At 48.4% G+C, this 26226-nt stretch overlaps 1 protein-coding gene across 2 annotated transcripts; it reads left to right on the forward strand.

Annotated features, from left to right (window-relative positions):
* Positions 1-12312: 12312 nt before the first annotated feature.
* LOC139593916 (carnosine N-methyltransferase 2-like) lies at positions 12313-25171 on the forward strand. Of its 2 annotated transcripts, XM_071435450.1 has the most exons (9): positions 12313-12414; positions 13776-14028; positions 16039-16100; positions 17416-17554; positions 19078-19130; positions 22105-22212; positions 22320-22450; positions 22758-22851; positions 23827-25171. In XM_071435450.1, the coding sequence occupies exons 2-9, from the start codon at positions 14003-14005 to the stop codon at positions 24180-24182; spliced, it is 969 nt and encodes a 322-aa protein (XP_071291551.1). In that variant the 5' UTR covers positions 12313-12414; positions 13776-14002; the 3' UTR covers positions 24183-25171. The 2 variants fall into 2 exon arrangements, with proteins under 2 accessions (XP_071291551.1, XP_071291550.1); XM_071435449.1 differs by lacking the exons at positions 12313-12414; positions 13776-14028 and having other exon boundaries at positions 14447-16100.
* Positions 25172-26226: the final 1055 nt, after the last annotated feature.

A 26226-nucleotide genomic window follows, 5' to 3' on the forward strand; every position in this document is an offset into this window, starting at 1 on the left:
GGCTGCTGAGATACAGAGCTGGGTTCAGCTCCTCTGCTGTCACTGCTCAGAGCAGGGCTGGACTGGGGGACTCTGCCAGCAGGAGAGAGGGCAAACACTTGGGCAAACATTGGGCAAACACCTGGGCAAACACCTGAGCAAACGCCTGGGCAAACATCTGGGCAAACATCTGGGCAAACACCTGGGCAAACACCTGGGCAAACACCTGGGCAAACGCCTGGGCAAACACCTGGGTTCTCCTGTGCTGCTGGGATGTGCTGCTGTCAGTGAGACCCTCACTGTGTCAGCAGCTCCCTCCCCACATCACCCATTTCTCCCTGTGAGAGGCACAGGGATGAGCATCAGCCTGGGAGCAGAAAATACCCAGGGGAGACTGAAAAGCCAAGGCAGGGAAGGGGGAAATGTGCAGATGAGCAAAGGGGGAAATGGTGGGTCCCTTGTGCTGGGTCCCTCAGCCCCTTCCTGGGCAATCCCTGTGAGGAAGGGCTGGAGCCAGCATCCCTGTCTGTCCCCTCAGCAGGACAGGGACAGCTCAGCTGCCATGGCTCCTGTGTGCCCCCGTGAATCACCCCCTGAGACAGAAAAATGCCTGGCTGTGATATTTCCCTCTGCTACCAAGACAACAAACTGACACCCTCCTACTATAAAGAAGAATTATGGGGAGGTGAAATGCTTTCTCATTCCTGTAGTCCAAGGACAAGGGATGTCCAAGGAATGTGAGGTTTAGATTAGGTATTAGGAAAAAATGTCTTCAAGGAAAGAGTGGTCGGGCATTGGAGCAGGTTGTGCAGGGAAGTGGTGGGGTCACCATCTCTGGGAGTGTTCCAAAGGTGTGTGGCTGTGGCACTTGAGCTCATGGTGAGCATGGTGGGGATGGGTTACAGCAGGGCTTGATGATCTTGGTCTTTTCCAAGCTCAGTGATTCTGTGATTCAGTTTTTCAGTGATTCTGTGGCAATCCTGGATGCACTGCCTCCCCTAACCTTCCATGTGCTCAATCTCTTCTCATGCACAGAGCTGTTGCTGAGATGTGAACTTTCCCATTCCTTGTGGATACATCCAGCTGCCCTCCAAGAGGAGGGTGAAGCTGAGAAACCCTTCTCACACACACAGGGCAGCACTTCATGTTAGTGCTGCCTGGAGCTCTCTGGAGTGGCCTTTCTGTGCTGCAGCAGGTGATGAGGGCCATGAGGGTGATTTGTGTGGCTGGATTTATAATTCTTTTCTCTCTAGGTTTTTTCTGAAAGCTGCATTCCATGAATTCATGCTGCTTTTTCTTCTGTTCCATTTGGGAACTGGTGGCAAAAGGCTGTGCTAATAGGGTGCAGTACAGGCACCCTTGCTGAGTCAAATACACTCATGTTATGAAAACTACTTTTCCATGTGAGAAGCATTCCTTTTTAAGGAATAGAAAAATTACAGTATCTTCACTATCTACAAATGCAAGGGCGACAACCAGGTTAATTATTGCTTGTTTTAGCAAAAATAGCAGTGTAATGCACAGGAAAAATAGTATGAACCTGCCCAAGATTGTTTTAACTAACACATTCTCTCAAGTGAAATTAAAAACTGTCACACAGGGAAGCTCCTTGGCCACCTGCAGCAGCAAATGTGACTGCCCCAACCACACTGTCCTGATGTGCTCTGAGCCCTCCCTGTGCCTATCCCTGGCTACTGCCCCACTCACCTGGCAGTCCTCATTCCATTGCATGGGAATGGGAGAGCTGGCAGCATTCTCACTGCTCCCCATCAACACAGAATTAAATTCTGTAAAAGTGTTGAGCAATAATAGATCTGCTAGAGCTAATGTATTAAGACCTTGAGGGTAATTAGGCAAAATAGTGTCTATTTGATAGACTCACAGAATCACAGAATGGTTTGTGTTGGAAGGGACCTTAACAATCATCCAGTTCTAGCCCCCTGTCGAGGGGATTTAGTGTCAGGAATTTAAACCCAGTGTGAATGCAGCAAAGCAAATGAAGATTCATGGTGATTCCCTGCACCAGTCAAGGCTACAAGAAAAAGCAGTGGGGAAATATCCACGTTCAATAGAGACACATCCTATTCCAATTTGTCAGGGCTGTTAAAGGTAAGAGCAGCTTTGCTTTGCCTCCAGGCCAGGCTGGACTCACACAGGGCCTGCTGCCTGAGCTTGTTTGTGTGCCCTGATGAATGGCTCAGCTTTTGGGTTTGTTTTTTTTTTTAAATTGACTTCCCACATCTTCCAGAGATTCTTGAAGGAGCCGAGCCCTGGCACCACGGAATGTCTCAGCATCAGTGGCTCTGGGATGAGGTGGGTGAGAGCAGCCTCCTGGGGCTCAGCAGCACAGGGGGGATCCCAAAGCAGCCAGTGGACACTGTGGGGTCCCCCCAAGCAGCTGTGGAGGAGCCCCAGTCCCTCGAGGAGCTGCACTGGGAGCAGCAGAAAGGGGCAGGCAGGGAAGGCAGCCCTGCTGTGATCAGCAATGGCAGAGCTCAGTCTCTGCACACTTGCACTGCTGTTGGGGTTTAACACCTTTTCCAAGCTTCTATTTCTTTCTAAACCATCAGTCCTGCCACATGGCAACACCAGCCACAGCTGCTGCTGGTGGTGCTGGCTGAGTCATCCTGGCATTGTCATGAAGGTGGGATCTGCCCTGACTTAAAATGCATTTCCTCTCTTAACTCCGACTTTTTGGTGCATGCAAAGATATGGAAAAGCCCAGAATTCATCATTAATTGCATCCAAATCTGTACAGCCTATCACAGAAATACAGGATAAAGCTTGTCCCTCCTCTGTTTTGCCACCCATGAGGGCTTTGTGAAGGTGTTTTGCCCCCTTGCAGTGATGGCAATAAGCCTTTAAGTGAGCAAATTGGTTTTGAGGTACTGGAGTTTGTACCTTGTTTGCTGCTGCCTTTCCTGCTGTTTCCATCCTGGCTCTGGGCAGGTACAAATAATGAATTAACTGCTGGATAAGCCCCATGCTCCCCTGAGCAATTATTCTGGCTTCTGCCAGAGCAGACTCAATTTGTCCTGCAATAAGTAGAATGTTCTGAGAAGTTAGTTCTGGTTCAGGTGCTAATCATCCACATCTGTGCAGTGCAGGTATTTTTTGGGGGGGAGGACCCAGTTGTGGGTCAGGATGCCAGACTGGCACATCTTCAGAGCATCTTGGTGCTTTTGGGGATGCACATGCCCTCCCAGCTGTGTGTGGCATTGACTCAGTTAGTGGAGGGAGGAACAGTGCAAAATATGCAATGACCTTGAGCACTTGGTGTTCCCAAGCTTGCTGCCCCGTCTCAGGGAGATCAGCACTGGTGATCCAACATGAATTTGAATCTCAAATATGTAAAATTTATTTGCAGAGGGTGCTGGAGGCTGGGAATGGAGGTGCTGGTTAGAAAGGCCATTTCCTACAGCTGCTTATTACTTCTGGGCAAGAAGTGTCATTGGACAGAAAGCAAATCATGGCAAACAGGATTTGAGCAGCAGTGGCCAGGCACCTGTAAGCCTCACACACCCCTAAACCCCAGCTAAAGATGAAACTGTGGTGACTGGGGGACCCCAGGCTGGGTCATGCTGAGCTGCTCAAGGTTTTCTCACTGTGTTGTGGCTCCAGGATGCTCAAACACTGTGTAAAATGGGGCAGGGTTGGGCACAAGCTCCTGATCTTGCTGTGCCTCAGGTTTCTGGGCCAGGATTGTGTGCAGTAATGCCCATTTTCCTGGGATGCCTGGGCCTGCTGAGAGGCAGTGGGGCTGGGTGCTAGGGGGGGTTTGGGTACTGGTCTGAGGAGCTGCCTGGATGGACAGACTGCTCCCCTGCTGGGCTCTCAGCCCCTGCACATCAGAGGCAAAGGGCCCTGACTGCTCAAAGCCTTTTGGGGGAAAAGAGGAGAAAAGGGCTGGTTTGTATGTTCCCTCAGAGATCCAGCGTTATGGATTGCACAGCAGCAGGAACAGCTCTCCAGGGCCTCCCCTGGACAGGGATCCACAGCAGGTGCAATGACCCCACGGGTTTTGTGCTCTGGACTGGGTGAGAAACTTGGCAAATTGCCTCTTTGCTGGCTCCGGTGAGGTCTTTGAGAGTTTCTATCATTGTAATCACCTTCCTTCTTTGCATAATGTTTTGATGAGTCAAAATTGCCTGGTGTGTTAAAACAAATGATCTCTGCACACGGTGATAACTATCTGCATAATTGGTGTTAATCACTGCTGAATCCTCTGCGAGTCTCTGTACCACAGCCCCTGCCTCGGCCGTACACACCGGTGGCTTGGGTGCACATACCCTGGACAGAATGATGCTCCCAGTGTCCAAAAAGCAAAGTCAAATGCTGAAAGGCTTTGAAAGTGAGATTTTATGGTCTTGTGCCCAGCCTTCAAATAGATGCAGAATCACAGTCAGTGTTATATCCTGTTTACTCACTTTGAATATATTATTAAGTGTTTATTGGTACCAAAAGAGCATAATTAAATAGCATGTCAGCTGCAGATCAACACTATATTGATGAGGGCTTGTGGCACAGGAGATGTGTGAATTTTATTAACATTGTCATTTCCAGTCCCCAGCATCATAAAGGACTTGGACATTTCCCATTACAGTTGCAGATCTACCTTAACATTGCTAAAGCAATCATAGTGTGGGAAATTAGATATAAACTGAAAAATAATTAAAGGCCTGGTGACAGCTTGATAACGCTGAATAATTGAAGTGCTGGTGACAAATCCTGAATTCTAATTTTCTCCCTGTAGCTGATGCTAGCAATCAAGATCAAAAGTATCTTTGTTGCTTCAGGAAAGCTCTCTGACATTTGTACCATGTAAGGAGGGGAAGGAAGAGAGATGAAAACCTTAGGTGTGGGTTAGGTTTGCTGACAGCTCGGAGTCCCACTAAATCCTGCAGATGGGAATGGGCCAGAGCTGACCAAGCTTCTTCCCTCCTCACTCCTAGAAAAGCATAAAAGCTGCAGGAGATACCTCCAGGAGCCTCTGCAATGTTGTTTGGGACACACACCCTGGGGAATATGTGAGTGCAGGCAACCAAGGACACTCACTCTGAGGGCAAACAGGACATCTGCAGCATGGGCTGCAGGGGCTGGGCCAGGATGGATGTGATGGCACCAGCCATGAGTGTGGCTCAGCTCAGAGGGGTGCAGCTTGCACCAGAGCTGCCTCATTTGCTTTTGTTCCCTGGGCTTTCTGAAGCAGTTGTGGTCTTGACACACTGAGGTCAATGCAGTGCTTGGTGCTGGTCCTCTGTGACTCCCCACATCTGCCTGGAGCTGTGGGCCAGCCCCTGCCTCAGCAGTCAGACCCTTCCAGGGGTAACTGGTTAAAATCTGGCTGTGGGGGAAGGAAATGAGATCCTGTAGCCACCTGAGAGAGCAAGGATAGAGAGGGGAGCTGGGGCCACCAGGGCCTGTCATCACCTCGGTGGCCATGAAGGACTTTGTGCAATAAAAATTACAGTTGCTGCAATGATAATTCAAATGGCATCCTTGTCTGAAAAGATATTAACTACCTTAATGTTGTCCAGGGCTCATGCTGCCCACTTTGCCTGCAGCCCTCTATTGCCAAGGTCACCCCAGACAGTGACAGGGAGCCTGCAGGGATCTGCTCTGTGCTGCAGATGTGGTGTCCACCCTCCCTGGATCTGTGCAGGTTGCAGGACACAGGGAGAAGCCCATCAGAAATTGGTCATAGCTGGAGGGAATGGCAGGGGAGCAAACAGCACTGAGATCCTTTTATTTTTGTCAGGATTCAGGTAAACATAAATGAACTGCTCAGGTGTGTTACAGCAGCACACAGCTTAGAAACTGGACAACATCCAGCACTTTGCAAGGTGACAGAAGGTAAACTGTGCTTAATGCTTGCAGTAAAAATCCCCTTTTTTTCTTGAATATCCTGTATATTGAACATTAACAACTGTAAAATTCCCTCTTTGCTCCCTATGCTGAAACTAGTCATCACTGTACTTATTTTTGTCTGACAAAACCATATGAAAATATTTTGGCATAACTTAGAGCCATATTTAAATAAAGCTGTTGGAGGCTGTAAATCACCATCCCTGGAGGCATTAAAAGATGTGGTGCTTGGGGACATGGTTTAATTGTCTGCCAGTGCAGGGCTAGCCACTGGACTTGATCTTAAAGGGTTTTTTCAACCAAAACAATTCAGTGATCCTGTGACTCCAAAGAGGTGAAAAGCCAAGCATCTCCCTTTTGCTGTTGGCTGTGTGTGACTGGAAGGCAGCACAGAGCCCTGTGCCCTCCCACAGCAGTGCTCCTGCCCTGGCATTGGTCTGTGCATGTTCATTGATCAGTTATTGATCTGAATTTGGCAGGGTAGGGAGTGGGGATCATTTACAGCACAGTGAGGAGCATTTTGGCTCTGGTTGCACATTTCAGACTGGAGGCAAGTGCCTTATCTCCTCCTTTATCTCATCCACTTCTGATCCCTTGTCAGTTATTTTAACATCCTTTGTATCCCACCTGACCCCTCATTTGGAAGCTCTTTGAATCAGGTATTGGATTTGCTGTTCAGTGCTCATTTGGCATTGCAGCAGAAATCAAACTGTAATTAATAAACAGAAGGAGGAAGTGCCTCTGTAGGGCTGGGGCACCAGAGGATGCTTGGGGAGAGACAGCACACCCAACACCCAGCTGCCCTCCCAAAACCCAGGAGATTTTGGGGTGAAATGAAGCACAGACTTTGCTTTGAAGGACTGATATTCTCCGTGAGCAAAAGCAAAAGCTGTTGGGAGGCAGGGAGGAAAAGGAAAAAGGCTTTGATGAGGTCTTGCAGTAGAAACCAACTCTGCTCCATCTTCTCCAGCAGACCTATGCCCACATTTAAAGGGTTTGCTAAACATTCCTGTAATTTAAGCAGTCTCTGCTGAGAGCTGCTGCTGGAGCAGATGGGACAGGGGATGCAGGAGGCACATGAGGCCGTGCCCTCACCAGGGTGAGGATGTGCCAGCCTTGGGTCTTGAATCAGGGTGACCCCCATGCCAGGGAGAAATGATGAAGAGGAGTCCATCTCATCAGAAGGCTAATTAATTACTTTATTATACTATACTATTCTATATTATATTACACATATTGTATTACATCTAAACTGAATCTGCCAAGCACTCAACTGCACACAACTGCCCAGAAAGTGGTGACTGTCAGCCCACAGTCCTAACACACTCACACACTTGGCCCTGATAGGCCAAGGAAACAAAACTATCACTTTGGGTAAACAATCTCCATATTGCATTCTACTTTGGCACAACACAGGCACAGCAAATAGGATAAGAATTGTGTTTTCCTTTCTCTGAGGTTCAGAGAATGTGAAACCCAGAAATATTCTTGGGAAGAATTGTGCCTTGCTTTTCTCTGTGAAGAGAAATGTGGTGACACCTGGGCACGCTGCACATGGTGTCAGTGCCTCGTGGCAGCACAGAGCCCTGCTGGCACTCCCTGCTGCATTTTGGGGATCCCCACAATGCCAGGGGGAGCTTGGCTCCAGGAGAGCCAGCAGAGCTGGGGGAGGAGGGGGGACACATCCTGCACATCATCCACACGGCCCTCCCCATGGTGCAAAGCCAAGGGCAGGATGGAGGTGCATTTTTCACACAGGGTTTTCACAGGGTTTGGCTCTGCTGCCTCTGCAAGGGCTGAGCAGCACAGCAGCAGATTGTAGAGGGACACAGGGCCCTGTAACTCTATCAGCTTTGATCAATTTTTCAGTCGAGTTGGGAATACACCAGAGAGCGTGTCAGCGTGCTTTATGGAGGGCTGCAAGTGCCTTCCATGGCTAATCCATAAAATGGGTTCCTGGAAAACAGACATTCTGTTGTCACCATGAGGAGACTGCTAAGCAGTGAGGAAAAAGCCCAGAGGAGGAATAGCTGGAATCTGCAGTGCCTGCTGCAGCTGCTGGGAATGCCCTGGCAGGGAAGGTGGGCAGCGAGGGCAGGGACACGGCCCTGCTGCCATCCCAGGGCTCCTCCAGCCCTGGCCCTGCAACCTCCTCACCCCCTGGCCCAGGAGCAGCAGCTGCCCCTCTGTTCATGCTTAATGAAGTAGAGCAGTCTGGTTTTGGCAATTAGTGGAGACCCAGTTGAAGACACCAAACAGTCCCCAGTGCCTCTGTTCTCCCAACTTTAAAACACTGATTGCCATGAGCTGGCAGCATTAGTGGCATGGCACTACCCCATATTTTGAGCATATGGAGTAGAGAAGACATTTATTTTGATAATATTTGAATTGTTCTCCCACTTTTCTGAATTTCTTGTTATGATACAATATTAATTTGCTTTTGGGGTATTTACCAGAGCCTTTTTTCTCAGACTCCCAAAGACACCCTGACATCCACTCTCCCTCCTTGCCAACCACTGAAAGCATTCATGAGATTGCTCTGAAATGAATCAATTTTTGGATTTCTTTCAAAGCATTTTCTGTGTTTTGAAGCCTGGAGTGCATTTTGGGTACCTTAGCATACTCCCAAAGCCAGAATTTTGCTGTTAAATATTTCCTAGAAGATCGATTTGGTTTTTTTTTTCCACATTTCACCTGACTTCAGGAGCTGGGAATTAATATAAGCACCAGATATCCTGACACTTGAGATAAAATAGTGAGAGTGGGTGCTCACTGCAGAAGGCCAAGGTGACTGGAGGTCAGAGCTGGCAATTACTGTAGGGCTGGAGCCCTCCTCACTGGCACAGCATTTCTGATGCATTGCAAGGACTCCTGCAGCCTAAATGTGCTCCTGGGGCACCTCTCTGGAGGGCTCCTGCCCTGGAGAGCAGGGCTGATCCTGCCTAAGCCTCTGCCAAGCCAATTCTCCTGATTTTGTCTTAATTATTCTTAGGACAACTGTGGATTTCAAAAGAGGAGAAACAAACAACACACAGAAAAAAAAAAATTACCCAGATGTCGGGTCCGGCTGTCTGTCTCTGCCCCGACACGGGTAGAGTGGTTCTTTGGTGGGCGCGATGCAAAGGACGAGTCTGGACTCTTCAGCTTTCGGTCTTCAGATTGTTTATTATTTCTTATCTACAAAATTTTTCTGTCTGCCCAACAGAGGTCTGATCTGCAAGCAGTCACAGGCACTCTCTGACCACCCACGGGGCGGTCATGTCTTTTTATACTAAAATCTACGTATACAATATTTACCTTTATTTCCCAATGCTTTTCGCCCATGTTGGCAAGTGCACCTTCACTAGAAACCAATCCCCAAGTGCCAACATCATCACAGGAGATGGAGGACAAGAAGAAGAAAGAAGAAGGACAAGACACGCCCCGATCTCTCCATCTTGTCTCCATAACCCCCCTGTACCAAAAACCTTAAAGTCTATATCTCACCCTCTAAATGTGTCTCTTTTACACCTTTTACTCTAAAGTGATTCTCTTGTCCTCAGACTCTTGTTACTTCTGTGGATGGATCAAAATCAAGCCACCAAACACTCTTGGCAACATTCCAGGGTTTTCGAGACCCCCAAGGGTTCTCCTGGCATCTCTGGACATCGGGAACGATGTGCTGAGATCCCACACCCAGAGATTTGACTACTGAGGAAATCTCCTGGCTTTTCCCCACAGTTAACTGCTCCAAAGTATGGACATTTTCAGAGATTACCAGTTTGCTGAATACCATTTTCTCCCCTGTGTTCAATCTCAAGTACCTTTTCTTTCTACAGCCTATAAAAGAAGACTAATCCACAAACTGAAAGGCAAACCCTTTCCACTTCCTAAGTCTTGGTGCAGGGAATAATATTGAGCAAGAAGCAATTGCACCATAACTGCTGCCTGAGGCCTGATTCCTACAGGATGAGAACTCAGCAAGTGATAAGTTTCCAAATGACCTCTGTCAGCTCCTAAAGAGAAAAAGGAAAGACAACAGCAGCCCCGGTGAGTGGGAAAGGCCAGCTGGAGCTCAGCGTGATGGGATCAAGGCATAGCAGAGAGCAGAAAAGTGTCCTTGCATCCCCATCTAGTGGCTTTGGGTAAAATAAATCCGTCGTGCTTTGGTTGGGACCTGCTCTCCCGTGCAATCTGCTCGATGGCAGATATGCACATTGCTAAATTCCATGTGCCAAAGCTGCTGGATTTATCTGTTTGTGTAAGTGCTCCTCAGGGTTTGAGAGATGACAGGACACCAATGGAAAGGAAGCTTTGACCCAGCTGCCAAAGAAGAGTCAATTTAGCTGAGGTTTCTCTTTTTAAGAGTGGGACAGACCAGAAATGTTCACAGAACAGCCAAAGTCTGTGAAAGGTGAGCATCCCCCACTGGGCTCATGCCCACTCTTACACTGCTTCTCTCTGCTCCCCGATGGAAATGTGGCTCATCATCCTATGTACATTCCAAGATATATTCCAGTTTTGTAACATATTTTTGCCTGGCAGAGTGGTTTTTCCTGGGATGCTTTGGCTGCTTGGAGCGTTCAGATCCCTTCAGTTCAGATGTGGTGTGATAGCTGGGCTCAGCCTTGCTTCAACAGCAGGTGAGTAAAAATAATTTAAATTCTGATCCTTCATTTCCTGCCCCCCTCAATTCATCCTCTTGAACCACAAGAACCTCTCAGGGACCAGTCTCCAGCCTTAGTATTTGCCCTGCTGACTTTGAGCTAGAGACAAAATCTCTTTTGCTGGAAATTCCTCATGTTTTGGTACAGCAGGATTTGCAAATACCCCTGTTTTGGAGTGCTGTTCCCATTGGATGTGTTTAATCCTGCTCATGCTACTGGCAGCAGCACAGGTACAGCCACAGAAATTTAAATTCCAAGTGTGTTTTCCTGGCTGAAGACTTGTGAGTTTTTGAGGGGTAAAAGACACATTTTACCATATCTGTCTTTGCTCTCAGAGATATCTTTTTTGAGTACTGGGTGGGTTGTAGAGCAAAGCTGGTGTTCACCTTGAATCAAAGAGCCTTTTTTGCAGGCAGCCACAACTGAACTTTCCCTCTGCCCTTACCTTGGCTCTGTAATTACAACTACATGAGTTAGGACCTCTAGTCAAGTGGGTTGGAAAGGGTCATTTTAAAAGGTCTGGAAGAGCTCTACCAGGATCCAGGCTTTAATAGAGAGGCAGGAAATGTTGTGTTTAAAAAAAAAAAAAAAAAACACCAAAATTAGCACCAAGGCACAAATACTTCAGGTTTTTGGGAGGTTGAACAGAAACATGTCTGGAGCCCAGCAGCAGTGAGGGCTGCTGCCCCCAGGGAGGGATGGGTTCTGCTTCTGCAGTGCCTTTTTTTCAGCATTTATCAGAAATTATGTTCTTTTTCCCATAGGAAAATATCCTATATACACATATTTAAAAAATACTGTTGCTCAAACTCCAAATCTACTGCTGCCCAGGATTAAAGGATTAAAGAAAAACAACATTTCTTCCCTTAATTAGAAATCTTGTTGTTAACTGTGAGGAAAATGGGTGCTACAGAATTGCTGGTTATCCTTCTCTCTACCAGAATTTGCTTGATGGAGAATAACATGTTTGCATGAAATATTTCACCTAGGAGAGTACAGAAACTACAGTACTTGAGAGGATTAGTCTAAAAAACTGAAAATATCTAACTGATGAAAACATTTTTATTAAAACAGGAAACTGCTACAGAAGAGCTTTGCTCAGAAGAAAATCAGAGTTACAGGCAAATCAGAGTTACAGGAAAATCAGAGTTACATTACCTGAGCTTTAATCGATTGTTCTAGGTGGATTTGGAAGAGTCTCAAAAAACAAAGTAGTAAACATGGAATCATACATTGGTTTGGGTTGGAAGGGACCATTTAGTCCTACACCTTCTGCCATCAACACTCTAAAAATGCCAAGGACCTTCCTGACAATCATCAGCCTAGAAGCTGATTGCTATTTAGAAGGTAAATTCATGGAAATTTGATGTCAAACCCAGGCTTTCCTGCCTGGAGATGCAGGTCCAAGCTTGTTGTGGTGAGCTGATAGAGATGGAAAATGAGAGGGGCTTGGGGCCATGGGCAACACCAGCCTCAGGCAGGCTTGCCCCGGGGAGGGTGCATGACCCATTTCTGCAGGATCAGCCCCAAAGCGACCTCGGGAGCTGCAGAGCAAACACAGTGGCTTTGTTTTCCTCCCCTTGCAGCCCAGCTCTGCCTGCAGCCACCCTCCCTCTCACTGAGCAAAAAGCAGCTTTTTCAGCTGGCAGGGCAAACAGCGTTGGGAGCGGATTGAGTCACGAGCTGGGCAGAGCAGCCGCAGGCAGGGCTGGCAGAGGGACGCCCTCCAAGGGCACGGCTGCCAGCGGGCACTGCCCACAATGTCCCCTTGTTGTGGGCAGAACAAAGGCTGCTCTTGGAGGCTAATGCCGCCTCGGGGGGGCTCAGGGACACGGGGAGGGGAGCAGCACCCCGTGGGTGTACAAGGAGGCTCCCCAGGGCCGGCAGCTCCAGGCTGCTGGACGTGTCTCGGCAGCTCTGGGAGGTATGGCTTCCCGTGGGACCCGCGGGGTGCCCAGCCCTGGCTTTGGCACAGGGGGCTGGGGGTGGCGTTGGGTGTCACAGGGACACTGGGACAAGGCAGAGGTGGCTGGGGGACACGAGGCTGCTGCGGGGGCAGTGCCTGGGGCTCAGCTGGGACGCTCCAGGTGCATCATGGTTGGTGTCTGGGATGGAATCTCTGGTGGGACTGAATGAACTGATGTAAGATCACTGCCCATGTGGTCATACCAGGAGCCAAAGGTGCACTTTAGACCTAGCAAAGAGGTTCTGGTCTTCCCTCACCTGGAGTATTTTGGATATTTTGTTGAAGAGTAGCAATGCAGTTGTTTCTGGCTTAATGTGATGCTGTGGACCTGCCTTGAGGTGGATAATTTAAATCCATCTGGAAGCTAAACCTAGTGCAAACCAAGGCAGGCCACTTGATGGTGAAGCATCTCCACCTGAGGTCCCTGGTCTAAGGGATCTGTGTGGGGCAGGAAGTTCTCTGGGGGTCTCAGCAAGGTGGGAGGTTTTATCTGCTCGGTCTGTTCTACCTGTTGTCTTCAGGGAATGGGAGTGATGAGGATCCTAATGCTGCTCTTCCCACTAGTGGACCTCACTCGGAAATACAAAGTCTTTAAATCCTTTCTTTTTTATATTCATGTTATGAGATTTTAGGCAAAAGAAGCACCAGGTCTGTGGGTGAAGGTAGGGGAAAAATCCAGAGGGAAGCACAGGGAGCACCCAGGATTTTCTGTATTTCAAACAGTGATCACTGCATCTTTGTGGGGACCTCCAGACACCTCTGCCCCGGATAGCTGTCCCCAAAAATATTTCCTTGCTTTCTAATCCCTGTGGCTAGCAAGCAGAGTGAGCAGGCTGGGCTCACTGCCCCCGTGCTGGCTGCGTGGGGCAGGACAGGGGGTGCCAGGCTGCCGGGGCTGCAGTGCTCGCTAGAGTTTCTGCCACTGAGCCCCATTCCCCCCGAGTGACAGACGGAAAAATCGCCTGCTCAGGTCTCCGGGCAACCAACGAGCTCCAGATCCCTGGGGAAGGCAGGGATCTCCCAGCGCATCCCCCAGGCAGCAGCGCCGCAAGGATGCAGGGAAGCGCTCCCTCCCTCCTGCCCCGGGCGGCGAGCAGGAAGGACAGACCGGGCTCACAGCACACTAAAAAGGGACGGAAAAGTGCCCGCTCCGCCCGGCTCACACCCTCAGCCACTGCTACTCCGGCTCCGAAGGCTCGGCAGTCCCAGGGTGTCCCTCGTGTCTCCCCCGCTCCATGAGAACACGCTGCGGCCGCGCTCTGCCCCCGGGGCTCGGGTTTCCCCCTGTCCCTGCCCCGGTGACGCTGCTGTCCCCACAGGTCCGGCAGAGCCGAGCCGAGCCGAGCCGTGCGGGACATGCTGGCCTGGCCTGGCTGAGCCCGGCCCCGGCCCGCTGCGGGTCACGGAACCGTAGCGTGTCCGGACCCACGAGGATCATCAGCCCAGCCCCGTGTCCGGACCCACGGGGATCACCAGCCCAGCCCCGTGTCCGGACACACGAGGATCATCAGCCCAGCCCCGTGTCCCGGCACAGATCCAGCCCAGCATGGAGCCGGCTCCGGAGCTGAAGAGGTACCGGCAGGGAGCGGGATGGTGCTCCCCACCTGCTGGCTCTGTGTCACAGATGGGTGTGCGGGAGGTGGGAGGAGCAGCAGATGTGCCCGAGCCCTGGGAAGGATGGGGGCTAAGGGGGAGAGCTTTAGCCCCTCCACAGCCTAAGTTTAGGAATAATGAAGCTAATGAGTTATGAAGATATTCTTGCAGTTGTCTTCCTACAGAAAACTTTTTCAACTAAAGAGGTTGCATCACCTAAAGTAGTAATGTGACTTCCCTGCAGCTGCTGTCCATGTTGCACCCAGCTCTGTTCATGGAGGGAAGAGGTTTACCTTGCAAGCTCAGTCTTAGCTGGGAGCTGTGGCAGGACCAGCTGCCCATGGGCATCCTGCTCCCTGGCAGTCCCTGCCTCAGTCCTGGGTATTGGGGTCCTGGGGTGGGCAGGACCAGACCAAAATGCTATTTGCAAATTTTAGGATCTGGTCTGGATTTTAACCAGATTTTAGAGGAAGTCCATTTGTTCCTGTTTCACCTTCCCAGCAACAAGTGTTAATCAGTCTCAAATCTAACCCCTGCCTGGCGAAATGGCAAAAGTGTCAGTGGAAGAGATCTTGGCATCATCTGTGCTGGTGAATGCTTGTGCTGAAGTCTGTTCAGCTCTCCTGGCAGGTCTCCTGGCATGGCTGGAAACACTTGACCTGTCAGAAATGGAATTCATGTCCTGCACAGGAAAAGCTATGCTACTCTTCGGCATTTGAGTGGGAGATTTACTCTGAAAAGCACCTTGCTGGGCTCACCCAGCTGAGGGGACAAAATAACCCTTGGGGGTTTTGGTGGGCAGAGATGGAAGAGGTTGGAGGCTTGAGTGGAAATTGGAGGGATTGGCCTGCAGCCAAGCTGGAGATGATGGACGTGGGCTGGTTCTGGCCTCTTCCTGATGAGCTTCTGAGAAGTCTTTCCTGGGGAGAGGTGAGGTCAAGGTGGTGGAAGAGAGACACACCCCATGGACATGAGTTACATGACTTTGGCACTGAACTCAGATGTAATCAGCTGCTCTTGCAGGACTCTGGAAGTGCCCCAGTGTCTCAGTCTTCTGGGACCTCTCAGTATTTTCTTGCCTTCATTGACCAAAGCAGTGCAGTATTGGCACGTGGCCACTTCCTTGCCACATGGCCAGCATGGTCCCTACATATTTGTATCTCAAAGCCCCACTACAAACTCCCTTCTTTACTTTTCCACCTCCTGCCTTGTTTTTTTCTTCACTTGGGATTGTTTTTCCTTGGCAGAGGAGACTATTGGGCTGGGATCTGCTATCTCAGACTGCCTGCCCTGAGGCATTTTCTAACAGCAAAGCCTTGTTGTGTCTAAACACATTATAGAGGATATCACCCCTAACGCTTGCTGTGCATCTCGAAATGTGGTTACCCAGGAGGTGACTCTTCCCTTTGCATAGACAGCCTCATCCCAAGCCTGTGTTTGCAGAAGTGAGGTCCTTGTTCCAATTTAAATGCATCCCTTCCTTTTTGCCTCACTCCTGTTTTATGTATGAGGCACATTGTCAAAGGAAAATGAAGAAAGGAAAATGTGAGTCTGATGCCTTCAGCTGCAATGACTGGTTAATGGTTCTGCAGGGGTATGAAAACCTCCACAGCACATCTCAGACAAACACTGGAGCAGTGGCCAGTTGTGGATGCCCCATCCCTGAAAGTGTCCAAGGCCAGCTTGGAAAGGGCTTGGAGAAACCTGGGATAGTGGAAGGTGTATCTGCCCATGGCAGGTGATTGGAACAAGATGAGTTTTGAGGTCCCTTCCAACCCAACCTCTTTTATTGACTCTAGGATCCTATGGCTATGATCAGCTACAAAGAAATTTTGGCTTTCTCTAGTAAAAAAGAACAAAATAAATTATGGATTATCAACAGAGGAAAGTTTGTCCTGGAGCATCTTTCCTTTGTTCTGCATTTTCAGTGCAGCTTCAAAAAAGCATACAGGTTCTTCAAATAACTGAAGTGCTATACTTTCCTTACAGGAATAGTTTCCCCAGCATGAACTTTGAAGCAGAGATTCTGACAACACCACACGATAATTCAGGTATTTGGGAGAAAAAAAAAAAGAAAAAAGGAATTAAAGTAAAATGCCCACTCAGGTTGCTATCACTACAAACATGTTTTCATTCTTTTGGAGTTAGAGATTGTTAAAAAAAAAAAAAAGACAAAGAAGCAGGATGGTAATCTGACTGCAATTCAGGTTATTTCAGTTTATATTAGGGTAGAGTTCAAAGAGTTGAGGACAGACATTGATGCCTTTACCTCCAATGGGGCTGGACCAGGAACACAGCTGCCAAGGACATGTAGTTTTGGAAACAGCAGAGCCATTCAATTTGAGATTGCAGTGTCCTGGATGAGACATACATGGTTCTCTTACTAGTGGTGACTAAAAGCAGGTGATAAAAATGCAACTCTTTGAAAGGCAAAAATGGGGATGAAAATATTCTGCCAAGCCCTGTCCTTCATCCTCATCTCATTTAAGAGGAATAGCTGACTTTTCCCCCACTGAATGATGCCTTTTCAGCATTGATCTGAGACAGACCCAGCACAGCAGGGCACCTTCCCTTAGTCCTGCCTTTGCTCCTCAGCCCTGAGCAGCTGGCCAGAGCCTGTGCCCTGGCAGCTGCCCTGTCTTTAGGATGGGACAGCAGGAAAGGGAGACTTTGCAAAAATTGCTTGGAACCCCTCGAGTATCCCTGGGTTTTGGCTCAGAGGGAGAGATCTTGGTGTCAGTCACCCACATTTGAACAGGAGCCCATTCAGTGAAATGTTTTGCCATCAGTTGCCCTCCTGGCCACGAGCTGCAGGTCCCAGCAGGGAATTCCCCTCCCTGGCAGCCCATTTCAGTCCCCTGCTGTCCAGAGTCACAAGTGAGATGCACAGGGTGGACTATTTTTGCTTCAGCTGCAGGTGGCAGTGTTTGTGTTGCATCACCCCTCCTGGGAGGTGTGCCAAGAGCTGCCCCCCTCAGTCACTCTGTCCAGCGTGGGCACCAGTGACAGCCACAGGCCTGGACCCACCGTGTGACTCTCTTCACCTTTTCTTTAGTCTTCCAGAAAACCCTTCCAGTTCCATCCCTCGCAAACAGAGCTCCCCACATCTGGCTAAACATTTTGGAGACATTTTCCTCAGGCTGTCCTGTAATGATGAGTCACTTATCAAACCTGCTGATATGAAAGGGTGCCCAAGAATAATTTTTGAGCCCTGAGTGTGAACAGGTTGGAAAGTTTCTCCTCTGCATCATTTTCCCAAATTCCTGGCTCCTCTTGGGTTAGGTTGGGTTTCTCCCATGAGGTAAGTGCTTTGACCCTTCACATGCCCCAAAGCCTCTAACATGCAACCCATGTTTGTTTCCCAAGAGCTCTACATGATCCCTTCCATGAGAAGCCTCACAGCTGAGGAGTATGTGGAGGCCTTTAAGTCATTTTTGGAGCACTCAACAGAGCACCAGTGCATGGATGAGTTCAACAGGGAACAAATGCCCACCATCGTGGCTGGGTAAGGAGCACTGCCCCCAAGGTGGGAAAGCCATCTGTTATCCTGGGAGCCAGCAAAAACTCTTTTGGGGGCAGGAATGAACTTTAAATGCTTTTCAGTTTTAAGTCCCCTACTCGTGGTTTTTAGGATATTCTGTTTAATGACTCCAGAGTAAGTGCTGTTTCAATTAATACACTGTGCTGCCTCAGCTTATGTTAAGGAAAGACTCAAGACCTCGTTCTCATGTCCATCTCTTTTCATTAGCTGCTTTTCTGAAGATTAAAATTAGGGTTTTTTGGTTGTTTGTTTTTGATTTTGTTTTTTTTTTTTTTTTTTGTTGGTTTTGGTTTTTTTTCCTGAAAGAAAGCTTTCTTGTGCTCTCTCCCTGCTTTTGGGACTTCATCACATCCCTCCAAACAGAAACACATCTCTAATTCTCTCCTAGTGGCTAATTTGTGGTTTTCCCAGTCCCCTAAGACCTCCTTATTTCTATCCTAAGTCGATTTGCCTTGCTTAAGTACCAAATGATAATCAGTTTTGTAAAGTATTGATGTAATATCTTAAGGCTGGATAACTGCAGACAGCTTCAGAACAGCCTAGATCCAAAGCACAAGAAAGTTCTTTCAAATCTGGTTAATTTTTGGATGTCATACGAACTGTATTTTTCTCCATTGAGAAGAAAAGCTTAGGCAGGCAAATTTTTATTCTACAGATCAGACATATATATATAGAAAATAAATAATAAAATACTAATAATTGAAGATTATGTTAAGAAATTTTAATTGTGAATTTAAATCATGGACAAACTTGTGGCTTTCTAGGATGCTGATTTTGGGTTTGTCAAAGGGTCTTGACCCTCACTAGGGCCAAGGCCCCTGGACTTGCTCACACCCTTCAGGACTTGCTGCTCATCCCATTCCTGTGGAATCATTGCTGTGGTGCCTCCTGAGACTGTGCTTGGGAAACTCAATCCCTTGGCTGTTATTAAATATTCTGCTAGGTAGCATGTGACTGGAGTATTTTAATAAGCAATTTTTTTTAGGTAAAAAATGATTGAAGATTCAGACCCTCCTAATTTCAATCCAGGATTAATGTCAATAAGAGATGATTTCTAGTCTCCTGAATAGCTTCATGGTTTTGCCTTTTCTGGATATTTATATCCAATATTTCCTCCTGAGGCTGACAAGGTTTTCCCCACTCACTTTGTCCCTGCTTCCCCAGCAGTGCCATCCCAGTCAGGGACAGCCCCTTTACCCTGGGCTTCCCAGAGGCTTTTTTTGCCAGCCACAGCCTGAAGAAATCTCCTTGGCAAAGGGTGAGAAACTCTGCACCGTGGTGCCTACTGTACTTTGAAATATGAGCTGGCTGAGCCATGCTGGTTATCACCAGGCTCAAAAGGGGTGATCAAATTTCTGTCCCAATTCATGTGCATAACACGAAAATTTCCAGGCTGTAAGAATGAAAACATGAAGTGGTGTGACACAGTGAGGTTAAGTAATTTTATTTCTTTGTGTGTATGTGTATATGTGTATTTATCCTTTCAGTCTGGGCACTGGAAAATCGACCCTCAGCGTTCTGGGAGTTGGGAGTGGCACAGGTGAGGAGTGTGGGGATGGGGCACGGGGGGACCTGTGGGCAGCAGAAGGAGATGCTGGAAAATTGGGCACTGAGGGTTACTCAGACATTAATGGCAGCATTTCCTGCTGAAGGGCAGAAGGGCAGAAGGAAGAGTGGAGCTGGGATAAGAGGAGTGCTCCTTCCCTTCCTTCCCTCTCCATCTCCCTTCTGAAACACTGCTGCTCAGATCTTTCTGGGCAGTGAGAAATGTGTCATTTTAGCTCAGTTTCTGCCTCTTGGTGACTCCCACCTGACTTCATTTGCCTCAAAGCAAGGACTCCTCCTTCTGGTGAGGTACAAGAACATCTTCAAACCTTGTTGGAGAGAATTAGAGACACTGGAGAGGTTCTTTCCACCCAAAATCCTGCCTTAGACTATCCCCCCTGAAGGGATATCTCCTTTTGCTTTGCTTTTGGGGATCCCAGAGGCCAAGGCTGGGCAGTGCCCTGCTCTCAGCAGTGCAAAATCACCTGGCCACAACCATTAGCTGATGCAAAGCTGCATCAGCTTTTTCAAGACATGTTTCTTTGTTACTGCTGTGTTTTTACCCAGTGATAAGTAGGGTTTAACTGCAAATGATATTTTTCCCCAGAGAGAATCCTATCCTTTGGAAAAATAGCTTTAAAGTTGTTCTAAATGCATTTGTGTTTAAAAAAAGCCAAACCAACAAAACAAAAAAGTGGTGAAACAGCCAACTTTGCTCCTAGGGAACCTGGGAGAAAATAAAGAGTAGAGAAAAGAAGCAGTGGTTTGATTTGTCAGAGTTTACTTCTGCTTTGAAAAGTATTTTCAGCTGAATTTTAAGTGCTAATACTTTCAAATGAAAGCATTTTTCTCACTTTTTTTGGTTTTGTTTTCCTGAGTAAGAGAAAATTAGCATCTGATTGTTTTCCCCAACTGGGAATATGTTGGAGCATATGAGAAACCAAGCAGGAAGAAATGATTCAGTTCTCAATTACCCTCTATTTTCATTAAGTAATATAAAACAGAAATTCTGACTCCACAAAAGCACAAGGGGAAAATGAACTTTTAGCATCATCCTTAATTTTCCTTATGTCCTCTTCAGAGAAGGTTTTAATGGAAAAACAAACCCTCTAAAATTTCCTGTGTTTCCTGGATGATGCCAGGACAGGGGTCCAGACCTGTACCCACGTCTGCAAGAGCTGGGGCTGGGCAGGGAGTGAGCTGGAATGGCACCAAGTAAAAGGTTATATCTGATCCCTGACCTTTTCAGAGGTGGACTCTGGTTTCACAGAGCCCCCAGAATTAGTTTAGTTGATGAAAATATTAATGGGGATTAGTGGCCGACTCCACATCCTGAAAGCCTCTGTTGTGCTCCAAATCACGTTTTTCCACTCACCCCACGTTTCCTCATGGCTGGTTGAACTCTGAGCTGGAACTTTCCAGTTGCAGAGAGGTTCCAGTCCCATCCCAGCCTTGCTGTGGTCAGTGCTGGAGGGCTGTTGCTGGCAGGGAATGCTGCAGCAGAGAAGTTCCTGCCCTAGAGTGCTGTTATTTTACTGCTTGTTTTTACAGACACCCTGGTTGAAGATGTTATTACCTGCAAACAGTGCATTAAGGAATTTGACAGAGATGGAGTGAAAAAAACCTCCAAACTTAAGCAGCTTTTAAGGCATCCACCTGCTGTAGGTGCATCCATTTGCCTCCATCAGTGGCTCCAGGGCATGGGGCAGCAATGCTCTGCCTCTGGCCCTGCCCCAAGCCTGCAGGCAGCTCTAAGGGCTGCTGCTCCCCAAACCAGGCACTTAGACACTGGCACCCAGGACTGTCACTAATGATTCAGCTGCTTGCTATTGGGATCTGCCTTCCTGTCAGCAATATTGGTCCCAGTACCTTTCTTCAATGGATGCAGCCTCAGCCTCCTCCCTTGAGCCTTTGGCCAGCCCTGCCCTGCTGCCACTGCATTCCTCACGGGCCTGGGGTATTTTTTTTCTCACTTCAAAAGACTCCTCCTTCCTCGGATGTCCCAGTAGTGCTGGCATGGCTGATATTTCCTTCCCTGAATTCTATGTACTGCAGCACCTGCCAAGGATGACAGCTCTTCCCATGGCTGGTACATCAGCTGAAAGAGCAGGGAGGATGCAGGATCTCGTATCAAGACCTCTCTGTGTGACATTTGCAAGGACTATTTTTAGGCCCCACCATCAGCTACAGACAGGATTCTTGCAGAGGTCTCATCAAGGTGGTCACATGTGCTGTTTATTTACTTAGTTTGAAGTTAACCAGGGGGACTCATACACTTGGCATTTCTGGGAAGTAAGCAGCATGACCTGTATCACCTCAAAGGAGGCTGGAAATTTCCTAGAACAGGAGGACAGACTGCTGCTTGCTCCGCCAGAGATCACACAGGAGCACCAACAGCTAAATTTGCAGGGCACTTCCACTCAGATATGTGAGTCTCTACCTGTATTTCCATCAGTTAATTGATGCCCTGGGCTGAGGCCATGTGGACAATCCCCAAAGAGGGAGGATCCAGGATTCTGCATGTCAGTGGGTCTTTTCTCTTGTGATGCAGTTCCCCAGGTGCTGGGGCTGTGTCACAGCAGCCACTGTGTCCCTGGGGCAGCCCCAAAGCCATGCAGCTGTGTCAGCTGCCTCCTTGCACCCATTCAAACTTTGTGGGGTTGTTGAAAACTGTTTCATGGTTATTTTTGTAAACAGTGAGCTGTGATTCTTTTGGCCTGTCTGTCCCACAACCCAGGGTATTGCCATTAGCAGATTTCTGTGCTGCTGCTTGTCTCTGCCTTCTTCTCAGGCTCCTCTGCACCTCTCTGTCAGCCTGAGCAGTACAGTACCATGGTAGGAGTATCACCAGGCTCTGCCACATGAGCCACAAAGCAGAACAGGCCTCACTTCTGCTGGGGGATTTCCTGGCAGGAGTGGTTCACTGACATCCTTCCATTGCATTTACCTGCTTTGTGTTTATTGAACAGGTGAGCAGGATTTGAAAATGATCAGGATACTGCAGGCTGTGCACCCAGGGGTCTTCATTGACAATGAGATTGTGGAGCCCAACCCACAGCACGTGGCATCTTACAAAGGTAAGGCTACACCTGCTGCCTGGGTTATAGCAAGGACCATCCATTTGAATGATGAGTTTTTCTGCTATTTTATGAAATTCAGGGTTTTCTTCTACTTTTTGAAACAGAGCTGGTGAATCAAGCTCCAGACCTGCAGAATGTTTCTTTTATTTGGCACCAGCTCACTTCCTTGGAGTATGAACAGCAGGTGAAGGAGAGAGGCACACATAAGAAATTTGACTTCATCCATATGATCCAGGTAATGGCCATTGCTTTAACACAGGGCTATTGGATTTAACTACCCCCTCCAGTTCTGCTCTATGCTTGAATTTATGACCAGAACTGAGCACTTCTCTCCCACAGCAATTCTGCAGAAGCTCTACAAACACCAAAGCTGGCAATGCTCAGTGCTGTGAGGTGTCCCTAAATGGGCATGTGGAATCAGGAAAGGCTGGGAAGCATCTGGAACAGAATTTAAAACATCTCTAAGAGAAAGAATTTAAGCCTTTGGAGGGTCATTGCACTGTGGAGGAGGAATAATGGCTGTGTGCCACTGTCTCTTCTAGATGCTGTACCGTGTGGAGGATATTCCCAGTACTATCAAGTTTTTCCACAGCTGCCTTGACCATCATGGTAAACTCCTGATCATAATTTTGTCAGGTAAGGGAGACCTTGTATTTTTTTGCTCCATTGCTGGAGTTTTGAAGATATTTGAAGTTTGAGAGCCACAAATATTTATCTGGGGATGTCAGTGGTGCTTATTCTATAGTAAATAACTAAAAAAAAAAAAAAATGCTGGATTTCATATGGAGAATGCAATCTTGGGCTTAGCCTTGGGGCCCAGTGTCTGATGGGGCCACTTTGGCACAGCCTTTGTGCTCTTGCTTCCTTGTTTATAGAATTGATGTAGTAGAGAGAAGTGTGGCTGTCCATCCTTCCTCATAGTGAAATCAGCACTGGATAAAAACAACCTGAGCTTTGGGTGGACTCATCCTTAGGGGTCTTTGTACAGCAATGACCCAGAGCCCAGATGCTGCTGAGAGCTTCAGGCTTTATGGCAGGACAGGAAAAAAGAGGCACAACATGATAGCACTTAAAAGAATTGAGTGTTTCATCCCTTGTGCCATTCATGAATCCCCAGCTCACAGTATGGTGGGAAAAGCACAAACTCCCATGTTCCCCATAAAAACTGCCTCTCACATTGCCTGTAGGCTGTTTCCCTTGCTGTGTTTTTGAGGTATGTATTGTTCAATGAGCACTTAATAATTGAGGTTTGATGTGTGAAAACATCTGCAATGCTTTGGCCAAGGCACAGTTAAGAGGCAGCACGGGATGTTCAGGCTCAGCACATTGGTACCTCTGTGTGTACCCTTCCTTCTGGGCAAATTCAGAGCTGGAGGCATCTCCTGGGTGTTTCCTTTAAACAGGACACTTTGGAGGGAGGCCTGAGGGAAACCAGGGTTCTATGAGGTGCAGATATTTATGAGTAGTCTCGAGTAAGGGGAAAGCTCTCCTCCCGCCCTGTCAAGGGCTGGCCCAGCAGTGAGGGAGCTTTTCCAGCTGGTTTCATAGTTGATTAGCCGGTGTTTGACTGCCTTGGCTTTGCCAAAATAACCTTCCCTGGTGCCCCGGCAGACAGCAGTGGCTGGGCCAGCCTGTGGAAGAAGCACAGGGACTGCCTGCCCGCCACCGACAGCGGCCACTACATCACCTGCAGCGGCATCACCGAGGTGCTGCAGAGCCTGGGCGTGCAGCACCGCGTCTACGAGCTGCCCTCGGGCTGGGACATCACCGAGTGCTTCGCCGAGGGGGACGCGGTGGGCGGCCGCATGATGGATTTCCTGACGGGCACCAAGAACTTCCTGGGCACGGCCCCGCCGGCGCTGCGGCGGCGGCTGCAGGCGGCCCTGCGCCAGCCCGAGTGCAGCAGCACCAGGGACGGCAGGGTCATCTTCAGCAACAACCTCAGCATGATCGTCGTGGAGTCCTAGAGCCCGCAGTGTGCCCGGACTTGTTGTTAACACCGTGCATCCGGCCTGTGTTTCAGTGGGAGTTGTGCTTTGTGTGGGCAGCACGTTTGCACAGCCACGGACGGGTGTGCGCGGCCTGGGCGGCTGTGAGGGGGTGGCGGCCCTGTGCTGGACAGGCACAGAGCTGCTGCTGCTGCTGCCGTGTGTGCCACTGACGCCTTCTGTCCCCTCTGGGTCACCAGAAACTGATGAATTGTGAAGGCTGACCTAGAACAGAGGCTAGACAGTTAAAGAATAAAGTAGGGATTTATTAGGAGGCCTCAGTGGATCCACCTTGGGTAGCACAAGAGCCCAGCCAGGGCTGCATCCAAGATGAACCAAAATGGTCACAAAATGTCTGACTGGTCACAGGGTTTCTCACTTTTATAAATTCTGCTCCATTTGCAAATTGGAGTTAATTGCCCAATTACAGCTTTAGATTATTCAGTCCCATCCTTCTTGTTTTTCTCTCTTCAGTCCATGTTGTTTATGCTCTTGGGGCTGAGATTTGGATCATTTGTCCTTGGTCCCCAGGTAGAGAAGGAATTGCTTTGTCTCCCTACTCTGTGAAGGGAGCTCACCATCCCCTAATATGAAGCTCAAAAGTTCACACTAAAGCAGCACAGAATCTGAAAAATACAAAAGCTAAAACCTGAGGCATCACCAGGACAAAACCAGCAAGATGTCCCTGCTGCTTTGCACCCAGGTAATGGCACTGCACCCAGGCCTGAACTGCAAGTTGCTCTGCACTAGGCTATTTCACGTGGTTTTATTGGCATAGACATTTACTGCCCCAAGTCTCTCAGCATCTCACAATATAGACATGTCTTAAAAATTTATCAGCCTTTTTGTTTGGAGAATGTTTTGGAACCCAGGATGATACTTGCCCTGTGCTCTTTCAAGCAGACATTAATTTTGTTACTTTCTTACTACTGTTTGTCTCCATATAAAATAAAAGCAATCTTAAAACAAAAAAAGTCACATCTGGTTCTGCACATGTGGGATTATAGAAAATGAAGAGCAAAGAGGTCATTGAGTTAAAAAACCAAAAAATATGCAAAGTACCATTTTATGGAAGGCATTAAGGGTTTCTTGTAAGTGAGAAAGATGAGCCTGAGGATGTGGAAGAGCTGGGAGAGAGCTGCAGCTTGTCCTTGTGCTGCAGCCCTGGGAGGCAGCTTGGCTCTCTTGGAGCAGCATCACTGCAGCACAGCAAAACAACCAACAGCATTAAAATATGGTGTAATGTGGGTTAAATGTTAATATAGGTAAGTTAAAACCAGTTCCCAAGGGTCTTGAGTTGTTCAGGGGGTGGAAGGAGGTGCTGCCAGGGCAGCCAGCTCCAAAGGGAGATGCCACTCAGGATGCCAGTGAGGTTTGGATCTGCATTTGGCACTGTGGTGCTGTGCAGACCTTGGACTGAGCACATGGGGAAAGCTGCCTGCAGTGTCAGCAGCCTCATTGCAAACAGCTCTGAGGGGGGAAAACCCAGCTCAGGTGGGAAATAGCTGCAGGCACAGAAGCCATCTATCTCTATGTCTGATTTTTCCATGCTTAAGGTGGGTAGGACACGCCTGTGTGCACCTGGAGGGGCTCAGGTGGAGGTGTGGTGTGGGTCAAATGGCTTCTTCCAGCACCATGAACACATGGGTTGTCACACTGGCTTGCAAGGCATTCCATGTCACTGTCACCCAGAGTCCTGCTGATCCTGCTAAAACTGTCCCACCCCACCCAGCTGAATGCAGTTACTGCCAGGGGCAGCATCATCCTGGAAAGGTAATGAGCCTCTGGAATCATTGTGTCTCCACTCTGTCCTTTGGGGTTTTTGGGTATTTTTTAGGTTTGGGTTTTATCATATCTTTTTGAAATGCAGCCATTTCTCCTGAAACTACTGTAACAGGAAAAATGAGCAAAATAATGGGAAAACAGCAGCATGATATCATCTCCCTGGCAGGACTGAGGCACCCTGACCTGCAAGTACTATTGCTGTCAGTTCTAGAAATGTCAATCAGAACTGGACAACCTC

Source organism: Agelaius tricolor, unplaced genomic scaffold, assembly GCF_023055355.1.
Source record: "Agelaius tricolor isolate 1412-34295 unplaced genomic scaffold, bAgeTri1.0.p SCAF_10, whole genome shotgun sequence".
NCBI classification, from domain to species: Eukaryota; Metazoa; Chordata; class Aves; order Passeriformes; family Icteridae; genus Agelaius; species Agelaius tricolor.

Excerpts from the sequence above, each read along its gene's own strand:
- LOC139593916 (XM_071435449.1), top strand. The coding sequence starts at position 15,917 with ATGGATTATCAACAGAGGAAAGTTTGTCCTGGAGCATCTTTCCTTTGT. Across the intron at positions 17,555-19,077 it reads ATGCCCACCATCGTGGCTGG|TCTGGGCACTGGAAAATCGA; the intron begins GTAAGGAGCACT and ends TTATCCTTTCAG. Across the intron at positions 22,451-22,757 it reads ACTTCATCCATATGATCCAG|ATGCTGTACCGTGTGGAGGA; the intron begins GTAATGGCCATT and ends TGTCTCTTCTAG.